The following is a 21,037-nucleotide window of genomic DNA, read 5'->3' on the forward strand; positions in this document are numbered from 1 at the left end:
CCCCGAAATAGACCCATGGCCTGATGCTGTCTTGGATCTGTGTCCTTAGTCCAGGGCTCCTCAAGCCCAAGGTTCTAAGTGCGCTGGTGTTCATAGGGTTTCCATACACTGAGAGGTGGAGAGGCAGGTCGGCCCGCCAGAACGTGGAAGTGGTTTGGGAACAAGGCGCAGCCCCATCCCCCATCAGAGCCACCGCAGCCCTGCATCCCTCCCCGGGCTAGAGCACCGGCCCGTAAAAGCGACTTCAAAGGGCCGGTGCCTAGTGTCTGAGTTTCCACTGCCTGCTCAGCTCCGCAGCCAGGCAGAACTCAGACATCGGAGCAGACCCTATTCTGGGGGCTTCAATAAGCGAGTGGGGGGTGGGGGGTGCAGAGTTTTGCCTGGGAAAGTGAGGGGCGGGTTCTCGGAGCCCCCAAAGTGGGAGGGTCGGAAGTCAGCGGGACCAATCGGTGTGCGCGCGGGGCGCGGGCACGGGCGGAGGGGGGCTGGGGGCGGGCAGCCCGGGGGCGGGGCGCGGCGGCCAGGCGGCGGCAACGGCGGCGGCGACTCCTCCGTGTCCGGCTCCAGCTCCGGCTGCAGCTCCGGCCCGCGATGACCCACTCGGTGACTCTGCGCGGCCCTTCACCCTGGGGCTTCCGCCTGGTGGGCGGCCGGGACTTCAGTGCTCCCCTCACCATCTCTCGGGTGAGTCCGACCCCCGCGGGGCAGCGGGGTGGTCCCGGGGCTTAGAACTTGCCCTTGTAGTAGACCCAGGACCCAGATCCTCGACGTGTCGGAAGCTTGAAAGCAGAGGGTTGGTCTGGGTGACCCGTATGCTGTGGAGAGGGGAGTTCCAGCAGGGCAACACAGTCCCACCCCACTTCCCGCACAGCCTGCTTGCCCCGTTTGGTGGTGAGACTCCCCAAGAGTTCAGTTCATACACCAGCTTCCTTCTGCTAAGTTTCTTTAGGGAAAGTTGCTGTGGGCCAGGGAAGAACACTCAGACATGGGGCAGGAGTCTGGACAGCTCTACAGAGGCCCAGAAACTTCTCAGACCCAACCATGCCTTAAGTTTTGGGGCCAAGTAACTGAAAACCCACTTCCCCTATTAAAGGTCTGGGTGGCCTTAGGAGGGTCTTACTGTCCTTAGAAGTCTGCCCACTTCCCCACTCTGAACTTGCAGTTTCTCCTCTCTGGCCTCAGTCACTCTGGGGGAAGTGACCAAAAGGGACTCCAGGCAACGGGGAGACAATGAGACATGATTCCCTCTTCTTACAAACCAGCACAAAGCCAGGGACCAGGACAGCCTCAGCCCAATTCCTCACGGGTCCCAGGACCAAACCCTGCTCCTAGACCTAGGGCAGAGGAGAAGAAGAGGGGGCACAGCCCTGGAGAGGGAGTCAGTCTGAAGATAGTGCAGGGAGGAGCTCCGGGCCTGAGGCAGGGATTCCCCAGCCTTGGAGCCAAGAGAGAAGAGAACCCAGGCTCTGCCCTTGGTGGCTCTGGGTCCAGAGGGAGGGGACAGATATGGACATCCCTTCACTCCACAGAGGCTGCTTGAGTCTTTAGGGACTTGTATCAGGGGACTGGAAAACCACTTTGCTGCTTCCTCTGGCCCTGAAGGCTGGGCCAAGCTTTAGAGACTTCTTTGCAGTTCTTGGGAAGAGGTAGGCACTGGGTGGGTGTGGAATTGTGGAATCCTCTATATGGGGGCCTGGGTGACAGGCAGGACCAGCTGTCCTAGGAGGCTTCTCACATCTGTCTTTACCACTAGGTCCCTGGGGCTAAGTGACGTATGCCTTCAGCACATCCGTGTGACTTTCATCTCCTTGTTCTCTCTAGAGATCCCGCTGGGGGCGGGGAGCAGGGAGGGGGCACGGAGCAGGGAGGGGGCACGGAGCATCTATGTCTGCCTGGTGGGTCATGCTATGAATCTACAGAGAAGGAACAGTGAGGGTGTTAGGCCAGCCAGCAGGCCAGGCACCCTGGGTGTGAGGCCGCTGACAGGCTCAGTGGCCACGGCTGACTGCCGGAGGCGGCTGAGAGCTAAGACATCTGTTGCCCACGCGGCTGCCTATCCAACAGGGAAAGGCCTTCACTCATCAGCAGAGGCTGCCCAGGCCTTGTTTGGCACTGATGGGGACTTGGTGGGAGGAGATGCAGGCCCCTGATGGACCATTTGGATAAGAGGAATCCCCTTTATCCTTCAGAGTCATGTGGTAGTAGCTCAGACATAAGGAGCCAGGGTAACTGAGCCTGGGTTAGGGTGGGATTTGGGAGATTTACAGAGCTGGTGAGGTACAGGCCACAACTTGCCTAGCAGGTACCTCAGGGGCAAGACTACAGGGGTTGGTGATATGTGGGAGTGTCCTCACTAAAGGGCTTCTAGATCCTTCTTGGGTCTTTTCAGAGCTCCTCCTATGTTTCCAGGGTCTCCCTTACCCAGAGTCCAGTAGAAAAGGACAGCCTCATGCAGACAGTGGGGTGGCTGATTGTTTAGCTGGGCTGAGAACTTACAGTCTTGGCCCAGGAAGTGTCTAGGATCCCCAAGAACAATGTACAGGGCTTCTTCCTTATACACAAACTGTAATGACTACTGGTCTTTTCCAAGCATCACAGTGTGCCAGGCCCCACCCTATCGGGTGTTGGAACCAGTGCCTCCCCAGCAACCAGTCCTTGGAAAGAGCATTGCTGCATGCCTAGCCCTTGGTAGAGATGTCATATGCCACGACTGTCACTGGAAGTCCTCAAAACAATCCTAAGACTCCTGGCCTCGTGTTGTAGATTGGGAGGCTGCAGCACAGAGAAGTTAAAGTACACAGACAAAGGGGCTCTGAGCAGGATCCCGGGTCTGTCTGGAGGTTGTTGTGGCTGTTTGTGAGATGATTTGACCCTCTGTGGCTCGCGCACACCACAGGCTTCTGCAGTGGGCACAGTGGGGGCTGGAATGCAGCAGGTGAGAGGCTGATTCATACCCCAGACTCCCATCCAACCTCACTGCTCCCTCCTGTCTTCTGTCTGTCTGGTTATCTGTACTGCACAGCTAGACAACTGACCAAATTCCACTCCATCCTTGTTTAGAACATTCCATGGTTCCCAACCTCATGAGAAATGCCAGCATCTCTCACTTCAGGGCCCATAGACCCTACAACACCTAGTCCCTGTAACCTTTCTGCCTTAGTCACTCTCACGATCCCTTCACTAATGATGCTATAAGCCACACAAGCCTCCTTCCTTCTCACCTAGATAAGCCATTGTAATGCTGGGTTTCCATCTGGCATGTTATCCTCACCTGTGACACACTCTTCTCTTTGCAGAAAAGTACAGTGGTTAACACTGTAAGCTTTGCTTTGGACCCACCTGACCTAGGTTAGAATTCAGACTCAGCCATTTATTAACTAGACATGTCTTTGTCTTCTTTGGACCTCGGTTGCCTAGTCTAGGAAATGGGCTTGCCTTGAGAACTCAGGAGACAATGCTTACAGAGGGCGGCTGGGAGTCACGGTTTACTGGCTTCGAGCCCTCTTTGACCAGAACTCCCCAAGCTCAGTGGAGCTGGCCACATCCCAGCCACCTCTGCTTCCAGGAACTTCCTCCACCTACGGGGACCTGAATGCACCTCTTGTGCTGGCTGAGTCATCTTGTAGCAGGCTAGCCTAAGGAAGAAGACTCTTGTCTAGTAGGGCGGACTGAGCCAAAGTGCCCCGGCTCCAACCCCCTCTTTATTCATCTGTAGGTAGGCATGAGAACAGCTCTAGCCTCACCTGGTGACTGAGAGGTTGTCCTGTGCCAGATATGGTAAAGTGCTGGCAGAGACTGGGTGTCCATGAAGAGCAGGGAGCTCTGAGCAAAAGCTTGACAGGAGAATGGGATCCGATGGTGCCAAGCGGGCACCTGCCCCAAAAGGACTGGCTTGTTTGTGCAAGCGCCTAGGGCCCAAACCCAGTGAGTGACTATTTAGGGTGGACTTGTTGGCTAGGGGATCATGCTTTAGAAGAGAACTTCCCTTGAGGGAGATGAGGAGATAAGTCAGTCAGTAAAGAGTTTGTCATGTAAACACACAGACCTGACTGAGTTTAATCTCCAGCCCCCACATTAAAAAAAAAAAAGAAGAAAGAAAGAAAGAAAGAAAGAAAGAAAGAAAGAAAGAAAGAAAGAAAGAAAGAAAGGAAGAAGAAAAAAAGCCAGGTGCAGGGCTGGGGAGATGGCTCCCTAGGCAAAATGATTGCATAAGGCTCTGAGTTTGGATCCCCAGGACTCATGCAAAAGCTGACTATGGCAAAGCATGCCTGTAACCTCAGCCCTGGGGTAGGTGGTGACAGAGAGAGAGATTCCAGAAGCTCACTGGCCGGAGAGTCTAGCCAAAAATGGTGAACTCCAGGTTCAACAAGAGTGCAGGCAGTGGTGGCGCACGCCTTTAATCCCAGCACTCAGGAGGCAGAGGCAGGTAGATCTCTGAGTTCAAGGCCAGCCTGGTCTACAGAGTGAGTTCCAGGACAGCCAGGGCTACACAGAGAAACCCTGTCTCCAAAAACAAAACAAACAAACGAACGAACGAACAAAAAACCCACCACCATCACCAACAAAAAAAAACTGTCTCAATAAAGACAGAGAGCAAGACACTGGATGCCAACTTTGGCTCCTACACAGGCACTCACAGGTGAGTGAGTGTGCACACACACTCATACACACATATATGCATACCATGTGTGGGGGAGGTTAGGGGGAAATAATATTTCTTGAGGCAGCCTATTTTAGGGCAAGGCAGTTTTGGGCAGTGCCCACGTCAAGCCTCTAGCCAAGGAACTGCCAGCACCTGGCTTTGTCCACTCTATTGGAAACTAAGCTAAGCTGGGCCTGTCTGAGTTGCCAGAAGCTCCCACCCCTAGCCACACTGATAGGAACAAGGTCGTTAGCCTTAAGCCACAGAGAGGTGCTGGCTGCTGATACTAGGCAAGAATGAGAACTCCTTGTCTGTTCTCTATTTGTTTCCAGGGTGCCCAGTCGCCTCAGTGTCTCAGTTTTATCTAGATATCGCTGAACATTTTCCTACCCTCAGCCCATGACCTTCGTTAGATGACCCAAAGTTCTTGAATCTGTTGAGTTAATAGAGGATGCTAGGGGATTCTTCAGGGGAAGTAGAGATGGAGTTATAACCCTGGTAGTTGGAACTGGATGGCTTTGAACTTGCCTAAGGAGGTGATGTACACACTTCCTCCTTTTAATTGTAAGGATGCATTAGCAACATGGAGGGGGGGGGAGGAATGGGTTCACAAGGAGTTACTCTCAGAGTCATGGGGCTCTGTACCGAGGCCTAAGGGAGGAGTGGGCTTGGTGGTAAGCAGGGTTAAAGAGTCAGGAGAGTGTAGCAGCTGGAAGGAGCAGCATGTGAGCAAATAAAGATGTGAATGCTGTCCAGTGCCTTTAAGTACCCTACGCGTGTTCATATGGGATAGCCATAGCAATGGTGGAGCAGGTGAATGTGTGGCGGGCGTGAGAGATGAGATCAAGTAAGTAAGGTCAGAGGCTGCTTGAGTAGAGCATTGTCAGTGTGAAGTACTTATGACATGCCCATGTTCTGTGTGTGTCTGGGCATAAATATCCTTGTGTGTTTGAGTGTCCCTTGCATGTTGTAGTGTGCCTACATTCCACTTGGCCCAGGCTAGTGGAAGCCCCTCGCATATCCTTACATCTAACAAGGTCTTCGGGGCTCCAGACTGAGGTTTTGAGATCAGAAGCTATGAGGGGATCTCAGCCAGCCTCTTAGCTTGCCCACCTACAGGTCACACTGGCACAAGGCCACACCGGCCAGGTTCTGAGGTTGATGGAAATCTAGTGCAGAAGGCCATATAGTAAATGTGCCAACTCTGTGATTTTTTTTTCTAACCACAGGTTCATGCTGGGAGCAAAGCGGCCCTGGCTGCCCTGTGCCCAGGTGACTTGATCCAAGCCATCAATGGCGAGAGCACTGAGCTCATGACACACCTGGAGGCCCAGAACCGCATTAAAGGCTGCCATGATCACCTCACGCTCTCTGTAAGCAGGTGTGTATGGGCAGGCTGGGCTGGAGAAGTGACCGGAGATAGGAGGGGTGCTAGCCAGCCTGGTGAGCTGAGCCAGCACAGCCTGCCTGGCTCACCCAGGCCTAACCTAAGCATCGGTGCAGTCTCAGTGACTAAATAGCACTGGTGAGAGCTGGGAGTAGCCTTTACCATTCAGGGCTTGGAGCGCTTTGCTGCCCTTGTGGCAGCAGAAATCACATCTTCAGCTGGTTGGTACACACCTGTAGTCCCTGTACCTAGAAGGCTGAGCTAGGAGAAAGAAGCAAAGGTTCACGGTTAACCATGAGCCGTACAGTGAGATCTTATCTCAAAACAAAAACAGCCCCCCACACCCACCCTGTACCTCCCATCAATCCTTTTCCCTCCTTCAAGGACCAGTTTGATGCACAGCTTATCTTCAGACTAACTTAAAAATGTAAGAACTAGTGTAGGCCCCACTTTACAGATGAAACTAGCAAGGTAGAAGAAACTTAAAGTTGCATAACCAGGCAATAGAGAGTAAGTGAGCATGCGGTCTCTTCTCTCTCCTCTCTTTATGTTCCCCTCTCTCTCTTTCCTTCTCCCCTCCCCCTCTCCCCCTTCCTTCCCTCCCTCTTGCTCTCTTCTTTTAGTGGCTGCCAACCTTTCTGACCAATCCCACAGCTGTTCTGCCTCAACAGCTGTCTTTACCAGGGCCTGTGACTCTGTCTGGTTAAATCTGGATTTGGAACAGGCTTTCCTTCCACGGACTGTGTAATGCTGTGTGTCCCGTCATGAAGGTGCTGCGGTGAGCGCTCAGGCCTCTGCTGGGCTCAGGCTCTGGCTTTTAATCAGTTCCCACTAGCAGTTGGCTTAATTCTAGCTGAGTGAGATCTCCATCTGCCTTCCCTGCCTGAGCCCAGAGGACATAACTCAGTTTTGCCACATTCTCTGCTAACAGGGACTTTCCACGACCCCCTGTGGATCAGTGTGGGCGAAACCATCCCCAAACCACAACACAGTTAACCCATTGCTGATTGATCCATTGGCTCAGAGCCTTAAACACGATGAGAAGAGTTATAAGGTAGCCCCTGTTTGTGCCTGGCCCATAACCAGGTCCCTGTTGGGCTCAGGAATCTTGGACATGCCTGTGGCTCTGAGCAACCCAGCTGTAAGCCTGTATTCCACTGGGCACGCAGCAAGGAGTACTCAGCTTCATCTAGACCCTTCTATCTTAAGTACCCACAAGCTCCATGAGCCCGGGTTTCTTTTCCCATACATCCAGATCCTTACTCTCTGCCAGACTGTGGCATGGCTGGTGAAGGAAAGCTTTGCCCGCAAGTAGTCTCGGAGGCCTCCCAGCTTGGCTGGGCTCCTGGGCCCTGACTCACCTCTGGCTTTGTTCTCTAGCTGAATGAGGGCAGCCCTAGGAATGGCAGAGCTGTGAGGATGCTCAAAGGGTCCTGAGTCAGGAGATTCCCAGAGAGAATGATGTCAGGGATGGTAGCAGGGTGGAGGTCCCCTTTCCTTCCTTCCTTCCTTCCCTGGTCATTTGTTCCAATCTAGGCATGGATGGAGCCAGAAGGCCACTGCAGCATTGCATTTTGGGAATTACAGCCCCAGAATGCCATGTGGCCATGGGACAGAGGGGAGTACATGGTCCATGTCACAGTGCCATCTGACTTCCTACAAGTGCTTTACCTGGACCCCAAACTTCTCCAGTCCTACATCGAGCTACCTTGTGATCTTGACACTGAGTAGTAAGGAGGTGCCAGGCTCTCTCAGTCAGAATGAAACCCCAAGACTCTTCCTCCGCCATCTCCAGTCCTCCCTCACAAACCAGACTTGGGGGGATCTGACCACATGGCCACCAAGACTAGACCCTCAACCCAACCATCTTTCTACTGGGCCCACTTACAAGGCCTCTGTCCCTGCTCCCTGTCCAGCCCACTCCTCAAGGCTTATGCCAGACACGTCTTCCACCTCTTTAATAGGCTCTGTGGAGGGTCCGCCGAATGACCTGCTAGAGTGGGGGGCTTGGCCTTCTTAGAACAGCTTCCCTGCCTCTGATGCCCCACTGACTTTCCTTTTGTTTAAACACAGGCAAACTTACTACTCACTTGCAGAGCCCGAAGTGGAGCTCACTGCATGACTGAGTCCTCCATTCTTATCCGACACCTTGGGCCACTCTCGTGGCACTGGGTGCTTTGTGCCCCTTTGACCCTTAGACCACAAATCTGTGCCATTCTGGGCAAGTATTAGACAACAATAAGGCAAACAGCCAAATAGAGCATCCCTGGTGTGTCATTCCTGGAAGTCAGAGAAGGTAGAAGACATGATTAGAGATACTTTAAAGGGGTCACTCGGGAACCTAGCTGAGCGGCTAGACTGAAGGCTGTGAGGAAAGGATTGGGCCCCAGAAGTCTGTGGGCAGTGTGAGCAGAGATGAACGCACAGAGTCCCTGTGGGTGTAGTGTTAAATCACTGAGCCAATGAGCTGGGTAAGGTGGCACACTGGGGAGCAGGGGTAGGTGGATCTCTGTAAGTTCAAGGCCAACCTGGTCTAAGTAGTGAGTTCCAAGATACCCAGGGCTATATAGAGAGCCCTTGTCTCAAAAAAAAAAAAAAATTCCCTGACCCCAACCAAGAGAGGGAGGCATGAGCAGCGAGCTTCTACCCCAGTCATGAGACTTTGAGAGGCCCCAGGAGGCGTCTTGGTTGAGGGACATTATTTCCACACTCTAACCAGCCTTACCCAGCCTGCCAACCCAGGGTCCACACACCCTCCTGGCTTGCCTTTCATAGAGCTACTGAGTGGCAGGGCTGGGCCCATAGCCTTTAGGCCTGCCTGTCCTGCTTATGGCAGGTTTATGATGTTTTTCTCCCTCCTGAGTGGTGTTTGGCTTTTGGTTTCTATGGCGAAGCAGGAATTTCCTAATGGCCTGTTTCCCATCTGGGCTGGGCAGACATCAGTGATGACTCTGCCTGAGTGGGTGGAGGCAGCGAGAAGGGAGGTGCTCCCCCACAGCCTCCATTTCACCTCCCTGAGAGCCACCCAGGCTCGGGCCAGAGGCTACGGAGGTCAGAGGATGAACGGACTGGATCCCACTGGCTCCCGGCTGATCCATGTGTGAGGCCTGGCTTGCCTTGCTGTGATCTGAGCCTCCTGGAGGCTCCTGGAGTGGAGTTTCTGCAGGCCACCGTGAGGGAGTAGAGTGTCTGAATTGCAAGCTGTCTCCTGCAAGCTCTTCAGGAATGAGACCAGAAAGGCACCAGACCACTGGCAGGGAAGGGAAGGGAAGGGAACACAGCCCTGCCCCAGGAGGGCGACGACCCGATCTTATGGCTTCTTACCTCAGCAGGCACCACTATGCTAAAAGGGGGAGAATGTTGGACATTGCTCTTCTTCTCCAGCTGTGAGCTCCAAGCCTAACCCCTTCCTGTCCCCGTTTCCAGGCATGGGGTGGGGACTGATAAGCAGATATATCTATCTCACCGTCCCAATTCCTGCTACAGGCCTGAGAACAAGAGCTGGCCCAGTGCCCCTGATGACAAGGCTCAAGCACATAGGATCCACATTGACCCTGAGTCCCAGGTAGGTATAGACACTGCTCGCCTGGCCCAGCTGGCTCAGAGTGAACCCAGGGCAGAGGAGGCAGGCATGGCCCACAGACTTCATCTGTACTGGTGAAATTCTCACACTGATGGTCCGACGGCCAGGGTATTCTGAAGTAGGCAGCTCCTCTGGGACATGCCTGCCTCTCTCCCTTTCCCTGGAGGTGGTGAGCACCTACAGTGGGCTTGACCCAACTCCAGACTATCCTGCATTCTTGGCTAGGATATCTGTGATGGGATGGGGCTGGGCTAGGTCTTGGCTCAAGGTCTCTGCACACAGAGCTGAGGTTTACTCCCATTCCCAGAGATACCCGATCAAAAAGACGTCAACAGGCTTAGAGAGAGATGAGGCTAGGCAGGTGGCAGCCTCAAGCTGTGAGGAATCTTAGGCTGTGGCCACTCCGGCCTTGCGCTACCCTTATGCACCCTGTGGCTGGAGAGGTCCCTTTTCGTGTCACAGAGACGTTGCAGCTGTCCTCAAGGAGAGTGAGCAAACCCGGCTTCTCTGAGTTCTCATGAGGAGAGTAGCCAAGTGCACCAGATTCAGATACCTAGACCTTGCTCCACATACACCCCTGGACAAGGTCAATCCTGTGATGTAGCTCTAATCCAGAGTACTCAACATGAGAGGTGTGGTTTCCAGGCCCTCTTTTGTTTGCTTTCTCCATAGTGAAGAAAAGAGACCAGGGCAGAGGGAACTTTCAATAAGAAGTCAGAGAGGGCTCCCCAGAGGAAGGGTATCCAAGCCCAAACCTTAGGACCTAGACAGAAAGTGGTAGGAAGAGGAAATGCACTCCACAAGCACCTGCATGCCCAGGGGTGTGTGCGACATGGGGTCAGAGATCAGAGCAGTGACAGAGAGTAGCGTTGGTGAAGGCAGAGGCTGAGGTGAGGCACAGCTACCAAGAGGCTCTTAGGTTATTGGTCCTGGACTTCAGCTCATCCTTGGAAACATCTGTATCTTAGAAGCTTGCTTTGCTTTGTCTGAGGCCCTTCAAGCAGGGAGAGGAGGACAGATTTGGCAGAAAATACAGGCAACAGGGAACAGGAGGCGGGCAGCTCCTGTGAGACACCTGGCTCCTCTCAGCATCAGTGCTGAAAGGGACAGGGCAGACAGAGCTGGGAGCAAAGGGAGTCACCAGAGACTCAGAGGCTTAAGGCCAGTGGGCTCCAGGCAGCTCCCCTATGGGGTTTGAAAGCTGGCATGGCAGAATGGCTTCCCTTTGGGGTTGGGAGGCTGGGACTGAGAGTGACTTCAAACAGGGTCTGGCGGCTAGAGCTGCACAGGGGCTTCTCCTGCCCCGTCTCCCCCACCCCAGTTCTTTTTCTCACAGTTTTTCTTCAAAGGCCAGCAGCAATGGTCCTTACTGTAAGGGGAGTGAATTTCCACAAACAACAGAGCAGCCCCCCAGCTGCTGCCCCCCTTTTGTATTTAAAAGGTCGGAGGCTCCATGGGTGGCGACAAAAACACCCTACCCACCCCTGCAGGGCTGTGTCCCCAGGAGCACAGACACAGGGCTCATTGTCCCCACACTGCCCCCACCTCTGAGTGTGGGGGTGGGGCTGGCTGGAACCATCTGGATAGAAGAAAACTACACTTAGCCCTAGGCCAACACAGGGCACCCCTGGCACGCATCCCCAAGTAGAATGGGTAACTGCAGCCTTAGGACCAGGTTCTCTGCAAGGCCACAGAGGACCCTCTTTTCTCTAGGCCCAGGAGAGACAGAAGGCACATGGGCCACCCAGGGTGGGAGAAGCGTAGTTCTAAGGAAAGCTTTCTGGAGTAAGGGGGCCTTGAACACCCAGACTGCTGAAAGCTGAGACTCAGCCTAGAAGAGAACCACCTGTTCCTTTGGGTGCAGTGTTCGCCTCCACTCACGCTGAGCATCCTATGTGTCTAGTCACCCCTTTAGTTGGCATTCTTCTGACACTAGTACCAGGCTATAGCCCAGGGCAGGGAGCATAAGACTGTGTAGCACACTGCCACTAGAAGAGAGGAAGAAGAGGAAAGGGCATGCAAGGATTCCCGCCAACAGCCGTCTAGTGAAGCACTTGATGTGGTGTGATCTGTCATCTTACCTCATCCCCTACTGAGGAGCTCTGATATCGAGACCATTGCGTTCTCCAGGGTAGGAGAAGAAACAGGTTCCGAGAGATGAAAGACTCACCAGTCAGTGATAGAGCTGCCACTCAAACACACACGGAGGTCAGCACTGAGTTCAGACCTAGAGAGGCTGCTGCATGGGTGGTCACAGGAGGGGCCACAGCTCACGAATGACCCTGCAGTCAGCTCCCACACCCTGCTGGGGGGCGGGGATGAGTGAGGACCTCAGTCCTCCCAGTCTCTGACTCCTGAGTCCCTTTCCTCTCTTGCCATTGAAGTCTCATGCAAAGCCCAGGCCCCTCCCCCTCCCCGTCCCCACCCCTACCGACCACAACCCATCTGGTCCCCATTAGAGGCCAGCCCTGCCTGCCTGCCTGTCTACCCTGCAGACACATGTGTGAGGGTGCTCAGGTTTCTCAGGGCTTTCACTGGGCCTGATGGGGGACTGGGGTCCTGCTGCTGCTGCTGTTGCTCCTGTTGCTGCTATTGCCACTGCAGCAGCACTGATGGGGCCCCACTTAGCCAGGAAGCCTCTTGCTTTTGTTTGGATTTGTAGGGGAAAGTGGTATCTTAATCAGGGGTTGGGGGTGGGGATGATTAAAGCAGACCCTTGAAAGCTTGACTGTTCAGTGCTAGAAGCTGCAAGCTGGTCTCTTGCCTGCTAGGAAAGGTTCTTCCCATTACAGAGTGCAAAGGCATGTGTGTGTGTGCGTGTGTGTGTTTGTATGTATATGTGTGTAGCTATGTGTATATACATATGTGTACATACATATGTGCGTGTGTGTGTGTGTGTGTGTGTGTGTGTGTGTCATCCCCCAGGCTGAGACACACCCATGGCCTGAACTTGAGTCTTATCCCCTAAATGAAGCGTTCTCATGCCAACCCAGGTTTAGCTACAGGCCTTCCCCAGGATGGCTAGCATTGGCTCCCAGGGTGTGAGAGACCATGCATACATGGATAGGAATGTGTAAGGAGACTGACTGTTGTGTGTGTGTGTGTGTGTGGTCCTTCCTTACTCACGTATGTGTCTTTAAATGAACTTGTGAGAGTAGGTATGCCCCTGTTCACATTCCTGTGCGTGCGCTTGCGTGCCTGTGGGCTGAGGCCAGGACAGCTTTGGACTCTGCATAGACACAGGCACCCAGGCCCTGTTCAGACCCACACCGCAGAGCCCCTATCCTGTCCTTATAAGCTGAGAGGCAAGCTCCGGCCACTTTACCTCCAGCCATGGACTCTAGGCTGCTCTCCAGGTGGTAAGGTCCAGTCTCTGCACCTTGTTTGCTCTGCCCCAAGAAAGCTACCTTTTGCTGCTTTCCTGGGGACCAGGAATAGAATGCAGGTCCAGAGGAGCTGGCCTCATGGCAATACCCCTGCATCTCAGACTTCCCTCAGAAGGGCCTTCAAGAAGGGCCCTTCCTGACCGTAGGATAAGAGTTCGTTTTCATATTTCGAGCCATGGACCCCTTTGCTAACTGGGCACAATAGTCTGGAAATGTCAGAACAGAGGTAGCTAGCCAACAGAGAGACCTGGCATAGCAGGGTGAAGGAGGACAGTCAACAGGAGAGGTCAAAGGTCAGAGGGCCTCCTAGTGCCTCCAGGCCTCACTCTTACAGGATGGCAGTCCAGCCACCAGCAGGGGGTCCTCGATCTCCGGGATTAGTCTGGAAGACAACAGATCGAGCCTGGGATCTCCGTATGGTCAGCCACCTCGCCTTCCAGTCCCTCACAATGGCAGTAGCAATGAGGTCACCCTGCCAGCCCAGATGAGCGCTCTGCATGTGTCTCCACCTCCCAGGTAGGACAGAGGCCAGGCCTTTGATACCACACCCAGATCAATCTTAATCCTTCAGATCTCCGCAGTTCCCATCCTGGCCCCTGTCGCTTGATCTAAGAGCCTCACAAAGTTATAGTTTGAGTTATAAGGCTGCCAGGACCAAGGCTGGAATTGCCATGCTAGCCATCCGTCTCTCCCCTTCCCAGTGCTGACACAGCCAGGGTTCTCCCTCGGAACCGGGACTGCAGGGTGGACCTGGGTTCAGAGGTATACAGAATGTTAAGGGAGCCAGCAGAGCCAGCAGCCTCGGAGCCCAAACAGTCTGGATCCTTCCGCTACTTGCAAGGCATGCTAGAGGCTGGCGGAGGCGGTAAGACTCCCAGTACCTTACCTCCCCTGTAGCCCCTCCTCCTACAGTGCCCAGCTCACCCTTCACCTTCCAATCCCAACCAAGCCACACCTTCTAGCCATCCACCCCTCTTCAGTTCCTTTCTTGCCTTTACTGTGACTGTGCCTTTACCTTCCAATTTCCACTCACTCCACCACCCCGTGGCTCTCCCTTGCCTCATACAAATCAAGAACTTCTCCTCTAAGCTTCTGGTCATCAGGGTTCAGAAGCAACATCCAGCTGAAATGGGGTTCTTATCTCACCTACCCCATCCATACCACCTGCACTCTGGATTTCAGGGGATCGGCCTGGGTCTGGTGGTCCCCGGAACCTCAAGCCAGCAGCCAGCAAGCTGGGTGCTCCACTGAGTGGCCTGCAGGGGCTACCAGAGTGCACGCGCTGTGGCCACGGGATCGTGTGAGTACCCAATCTGCCCACCCGCACGCCCACAACTCCACTTCTGTATTCCAAGGCCATGGGCAGAGGCTTATCCTAGAATCTGTCAGCCACCTGTCCCTCTGTCCCCCACAACAGGGGAACCATCGTCAAGGCGAGGGACAAGCTCTACCATCCCGAGTGCTTCATGTGTAGCGACTGTGGCCTGAATCTCAAACAGCGTGGATACTTCTTCCTAGACGAACGGCTGTACTGTGAGAACCACGCCAAGGCTCGCGTCAAGCCACCAGAGGGATACGACGTGGTGGCTGTATACCCCAATGCCAAGGTGGAACTTGTCTGAGCTGGGAGATCTTGCTTTGCCTCTGCTTCATTTAATGTCCCCTCATGGCCTGTGTAAATATATGTCCTCCTGGCCTTTCTAATAAAGTCCCTCTGTTTGTCCTTGAACTAGCTGGTGTCTGGCCTGATAGCTATAGCTCCAATGTGCTGTAAGATCAGTTCAGGTGCCCGGCCTGTTCTAGACACTAGGGTTCAGTGGTGAGCCAGACAGATTTCATGTTGTTCCCACAGCCTGGGTTGGAAGGCAGAATAAGCCATAGGGATAGCTTCATTAATACTAAGGTCTAGTGTTGTAGTATACGAGAAGTTTGGCCTGGATGAAGTCAGGAAAGCTGATAGCTGGAAATCAAGAGACCGAGGGAAGCAAAAGTTCTCTACAGAGTCTAGAACTATACAGAGGAAAGCATGGACCATGAAGACCCTGGTGTGCCTGTTGTCTACACCAGGGATGGTCCCTATAGCCTCTGGGTGGTGCCTGCTTCCTGTACTCTCTTCCTAGGTCGCTCTCTGTTCACACACACTCATAATCACTGTTTTTCCTCTCCTCTTCCTTCCTCTGCCCACTAGGGGGCAAGATTGACTTTTCCTTGAGACAAAAGGCAGCGGTTTAGAACTAACACTGCCTTTCCCTCTAAGAAGCTTGGTCCTTTCCTTCAGGCAATAGAAATTCTACACTCCTTGGATGCACCCCAGTTCACACGAAGTGAGGTCTGCCTTGCACCTTTTGGTTACATAAACCTATTCAGACTCGCACTTTTAAAACTATAAAAGTTACAGGGTTGATGAATGACTGTTGATAGCCGTGTTTCACACAGTCTGGGGAATGATCTACCATTTCGGTTTTGGATGAGTAAGTTTATTAAACATACAGTAAGGTAAATTTAAAAGAATAAAGGCAGATGGATGGATGGATGGATGGATGGATGGATGGATGGATGGATGGATGGTTAAAAACAAAACAGAATCAGGTTGGCACTCAAAATGTCCAATAGAAATCTACTAGGGAAGCCCTTGTAAGGCAGTCAGCTGGAGTTTCTATGAAGAGAATTCCTTCCAGTGAGGGTTCCAAATAAAAGGACAAATAGCAACAGATAGAGATGACATCATCAAACAGACAACCAGAAACTGACTGGGGAAGCTGAGACCAAAGTTTCTGAGGGAGCTTCCTGAGCTTCAGTGCCTCCTGGTGAGGCCCTTTCCTGAAGAGATAAACAGTAGTGATGCCTGGTCTGGTGGAGGTGTACTGTTAACCACTCTCACCTCTCTGACACAGAATTAGAGGGTTAGCTCATTCACAGACTGGCAGGGGGCCTTAGAAGGTACTTTGACAGGGGTCTGAAGAGATGACTCAGTGGTTAGGAGGACCTGGGTTCAATTCCCAGCAACCACATGGCAGCTCACAACTGTGTGTAACTCCAGTTTCAGGGGATCTGACACCTTCACACAGATATGCAGGTCAAACACCAAGCTTGGGTCTCTGAAATGGTGGGGAGGAGAGCAGCCCTTATTACCCTGATTCCAGAGTCAGCTCATCAGTGAACTCAAGCAGCACAGAGCACTGTACCACTATGATGTGCGTGTTGAGCCCACAGCTGTCCTGGATCCTAAACCTGTGGACCTACCCCACTACTTGCTCCGGGTGAGAAACTACCTCGGCTCATTTGTTTAATGAGCCAGAATCGTGTCTGATTGTGCTGTGTGTTCTGGGCTGCCGTGGCCAGAAGGCTGTTAATAGTCTTCATTCTAACCTTGTGCATGTGGCAGGACCCTCTCTCTGACACTGAGAGTTTTCACACATTTTTATTTGGTAAATAAAGCACAGCAGGTAGGAGTCCGCTGTGACTTACTGTGTGCTTGCAGCGTGTCTGGTGCCGGCGTGACAGCGAGAAATAGTGTCCTTCCCCTCACTCCTTTAGAGAAGTTCTCATAGGAATTACCCTAAACTTTTTGCCCACTTACCCCGGATTTATTTAACTTCTTATCAATAACTGGTAGGAATTTTCCATACCTCGCCTTGTACGTGTGTGTGTGTGTGTGTGTGTGTGTGTGTGTGTGTGTGTGTGTGTGTTATATTAATTTCTGTCCCTGTGCGTGCACAGGTATGTGGAGACCAGAGGCTGATATTGAGTGTCTTCCTCTGTTGCTTTCCAACCTAAGTTCTGAGACAAGGTCTCTCACTGGTTCGCTGAGGCCAGGTTGCAGGTTATCTCCCAGGCTTCTCCTCTCCCCGCCTCCCCAGCACTGAGATTATAGACCTATGCCACCATACAGGACTCTTTACAGCAGTGCTGGGGATCTGAACCCAGGTCCCCTTTACCAAGTGAGCACCTCCCCAACTGCTTTCCATAATTTTATAAGACTTTGCAGCTGGATTTTATTCCCCCGATCCGTTTGCTGTTCCTGTGACATCGTGTGGCTTTACTTATGACTGCATTGGAGGTTAGCAGTTAGTCTTTCCACCTCATTCTTCCTTTACAAACATGTCAGAGGTGTTCGCAATCATTTCCAGTAGTCAGTGACTAGGTGTGTTGAGCTCTGGGAAAACAAACGTCTCTGAACCGTGACCAGGGAGCTCCCTGGATCTAGAGAGAGAGCTCTTAGAAGACTTTTCTCCAGAGACCCCCTTCCCATCCCTGGAAAGTCAGGAGTTCTATCTCTATGGCCTCCACCCCATTCTTTTTATCCCTGTGTCTGGGGGGTGGGGGGCTACCTGCTTTCTCCTTGAGCCCAGCCTGGAGCTATCTCTGTCCTACCCAGACCCTAGAGGGTGTGGGAGCTCAGGGCTCAGGACCTACTCTATTTAGCACACACAGGTGTGCTTTTACATGCATGGGCACGTATTCAAGGGGTGCATGCGTGTGTGATGCGTGTGTGCATGCACACACACACTCCTTTTCACTCTGCCATCTTCTTCATCTTCACTCCAATTCTTATAAGCTTTCACTGAGAGGTAAGTCCTGGAGAACAGCTGCTCAAGTCCTACATCCCCAACCTTGGTTCATGCATTCAACTAAATATTGACCAGATGTATTATTAGGAAAATATTCTGAATAAGCAGAACATAAAGACTGGGGCTGAAGGTGTAGCCCCACCAGTTGGGTGCTTGCCTAGCACATACAAAATCCTGGGTTCAAGTCCCAGAACTGAATAAAATGGGAGTGGTGGTTCACACCTGTAATTCCTGGATGGGGCGGGGCTTGAAGGGAATGCTGGTAGAATCAGATGCTTAGAGCCATCCTTGGCTATGTAGCAAGTTCCAGGTCAACCTGGGATATGCTAAGATCATCTCTCACACACACATCAAAGTGCAAACCATGAACAGTAGTGTGGAGGAAGTGAGGTTGCTCAATGGAAATGTATATCATTTGCTTTCTATGAGGGGTCTGGAAAGCCCTCACAGAGCAGGGGACCTGAGGTGGTGGTGAACACCTGCTGGCTAGCTGGGGAAAGTTGCATTACAGGTGGAAGGAGCAGGAAATGCAAGGGGCTTCCATTGGGCAGGGATAGAGGCTGTGCTCTCGGGTCCTAATAACAGTGAGCAGTGTCTGGAGAGGTGTGAGTGAGGAGGCTGAATAGGTCGGGCCGATGTGGGGGTAGATATCTGTGCTGGCTGTGTCGACCTTGTAGACACGGGAAAGGATTTTGGCTTGTACCCCAGAGGGCTGGCATAATCTTGATTTACAATTTAAACAGGATGGCTCTGGCTGCTTTGGGAAGACTCTCCTGTAAGGGGCAAAGGTGGGAGCAGGAAGCGTGACTGTGTCCATCCCTGACTAATTGCTAACTAGCCCACAACCCTCCACCCCCAGAGCTGCCCCAGTTGAGGTCCTCTGCATGGCCTGCCCAGGCTTTATAACAGCCTGGCCTCCCTGTCTCCAGGAATAACAACGGGACATTTGAAAATGACAATGCTCTGATACTTCTGTCTGTTGAATCTTCCATGGTTCCTCATTGCTCATAGATAAAGTCTAAAACCCCAATCCCTGCTCAGAAGGCCCAGTGAGGTCATCCCTCCTCCCGCCTACTCACACCCCTAGAACTCCAGTGATCCTATCTGTGTGCTCAGCACCAAGCCATCTACAGAGCCTCCCATGCTTCCTTGATCTTCCTTCTGCTTCTCTGAATGACTAGCAAGCTTCATCTCCCCTTACTCCCCAAGAACCAAAGAAAGGGGTGAGGGAAGGAAATACCACACGCTTCCATGTGCTAGCATCCTCTAAACAAGGACCCTGCCAGGCTGGCTGGCCTTCGTAAGACCTACCGTGTAGCCAAGGATGACCTTGAAGTCCTGATCCACCTAAGTCTGATGCTGCCGTTACAGCCATGTACCACCACACCCAGGTCCCTCCAAGTTACTTAGGGGAATCAGAGTCCATAAAATGTTTGAGTGTAGTCAAAAGGTGTCTATATTAAGCAAGAACTGTCCTATGTCCCTTTGCCACTGTAGAGAGCTGTGTCTGGGTCCCCAACAAAATCAGACCTCATCTCCACTAGTGTCTGACCTGGACCCATTTGGGGCTGTAAGACTGAGGTCTCGATGGTTCCCTTCAGAGTCCAGGTTTGGCCTCAGCCATGTGCACTCAGAAACCCCACTAGCCAAGTAGCCAGTGAGTATGTCCGTCTCCCCAGTCACTCAGAGACTGGGACTCAGAGACACTCACACTATACACCAGCTTCTTTACTGGCAGAAGCATCAGTGGGTGAAAAGACACTCTGTTGCTTTCTGGGCTGTTTCTCTCTGTAGGTGCAAGGGAAGCCAACACCCAGCCAGACTCAGAGGAAGGAATTCTACTGAATGGTACCTGTAACGGAGCTGACATGCCTCAGGCCTTCCAGCCCTCCCTGTTTAGTTGATCTTTTCCTTCTATATTCCCTGTATCAACTTGAAAGGAAGCAAGATGACCCTTGTCTTGTGTATGAGCTCTGAAAGGCTGATGGACTTGCCATGGTGCTACGCTCTTCCAGCTAATCTCAGCAGCAAGGAAAACTAGGACAATTGTCTGTTTCCTCCCTGAAGAGTGATGCATGCTCCACCAAGAGCCTAGAGGCTCTGACCAGCCTGCTTCAAATGGTGGGAGTGGGGGGGAGGGTTGAGAAGAGGAAGTGGAGGGGGGATGATCTGTCTCTGATTAGCAAGAGCGACAGAATAGCACAGAGCCCAGATTGTCCCTGAGCCAGCACAGACCTGGACCCCCAACAGGCCCAGAACACAGAACTGTGGAAGCTAGGCCTGAGTCAAGGGTGAGGTCTTGTATCAGTCGGTTTTCAGCTGCTATGACAAAACACTGGAAATATGAACTTAAAAGGGGGAATATTTCTTTTGGTTCATAGTTTCCATCCATGGTTGGTTGGCTCCATTGTTTTGGGCCTGTGGCAGCCTTGTAGACCACAGCTGAGTAATGGAGGGGCCCTGTTCACTTTATGGTGGGGTGGGGTGGGGTGGGCAGAGAAACTTGGTCCCAAAATTCACTTCAAATGCAGCCCCCAATTTGCTAAGGTCTTCCTTCCCTCCTCCTAAAGGTCTAACTACAGATGAGTAGACAGATGGCTTAGTGGTTAAGAGCAATGGCTGTTCTTCCAAAGGCCCCAGCTTTGATTCCCACATAGCAGCTCACAATTGCCTGTAACTCCAATTCCAGGGCATTCAATGCCTTCTTCTGGCTGTTGTGATCACCAAGCACTCACTTCATGCAAAGACATACACACAGGCAGAACATGTGTGCACATAAAATAATTTCTAAAATTAAAAAACAAAAAGAAAGAATCTCACTATGCAGTCCAGGTCTACCTGGAATTCACTAGATATCCTGGGATTACAGGAATGTGTCACCATGACAGGCTCCTCTATCTCCCCTTCTTGTAGTATATATTATATTTTATATTGCACATGCTTGAAAATGTACTTGTCTCAGAGTGCTTCCCCATATGAATAATGTTCAGGCTCCCTGGATAAAATTCCTGCAGCCCCCAGGCGGGTGTCCCTGGCGCATTAACTCTGCCTGCTGCAGGGATGAATCCCTCTATGGTTAACTCCTGGACTTGTTTATTTACTCCATAGTCAACAAGGTACGAACAAAATGACATCCCAGGTATGACATTTACTTCTTCAAAGCTTAGTTAGGGTTTCTATGACTGTGAAGAGACACCATGACCATAGCAACTCTTATAAAGGAAGACATTTAACTGGGGCTGGCTTACAATTCAGAGGTTTAGTCCAACATCGTAATGACAGAAAGCATGGTGGCATGCAGGCAGACACAATATTGTTGAGATAGCTGACAGTTCTGAATCTGGATCTGCAGGCAGCCGGAAGAGAGAGTGAGCCGTTAGGCCTGGCTTGAGCTTCTGAGATCTCAAAGCCCAGTCTTGATGACATATTTTCTCTAACAAGGTCACATCTCTTAAAATGCCACTCCCT

At 52.3% G+C, this 21,037-nt stretch overlaps 1 protein-coding gene across 2 annotated transcripts; it reads left to right on the forward strand.

Moving 5' to 3' along the window:
- Positions 1–512: 512 nt before the first annotated feature.
- Positions 513–14,727, forward strand: Pdlim4 (PDZ and LIM domain 4). 2 transcript variants are annotated; one of them, XM_028775928.1, is made up of 7 exons: positions 513–684; positions 5,872–6,023; positions 9,516–9,594; positions 13,333–13,514; positions 13,700–13,863; positions 14,181–14,298; positions 14,416–14,727. In XM_028775928.1, exons 1-7 carry the CDS (start codon positions 592–594, stop codon positions 14,618–14,620), a joined length of 993 nt encoding a protein of 330 aa, XP_028631761.1. In that variant the 5' UTR covers positions 513–591; the 3' UTR covers positions 14,621–14,727. The 2 variants fall into 2 exon arrangements, with proteins under 2 accessions (XP_028631761.1, XP_028631762.1); XM_028775929.1 differs by lacking the exon at positions 14,181–14,298 and having other exon boundaries at positions 585–684; positions 14,416–14,592.
- Positions 14,728–21,037: the final 6,310 nt, after the last annotated feature.

The sequence above is a fragment of the Grammomys surdaster genome, unplaced genomic scaffold (assembly GCF_004785775.1).
Source record: "Grammomys surdaster isolate TR1022 unplaced genomic scaffold, NIH_TR_1.0 262, whole genome shotgun sequence".
Classification (NCBI taxonomy): Eukaryota; Metazoa; Chordata; class Mammalia; order Rodentia; family Muridae; genus Grammomys; species Grammomys surdaster.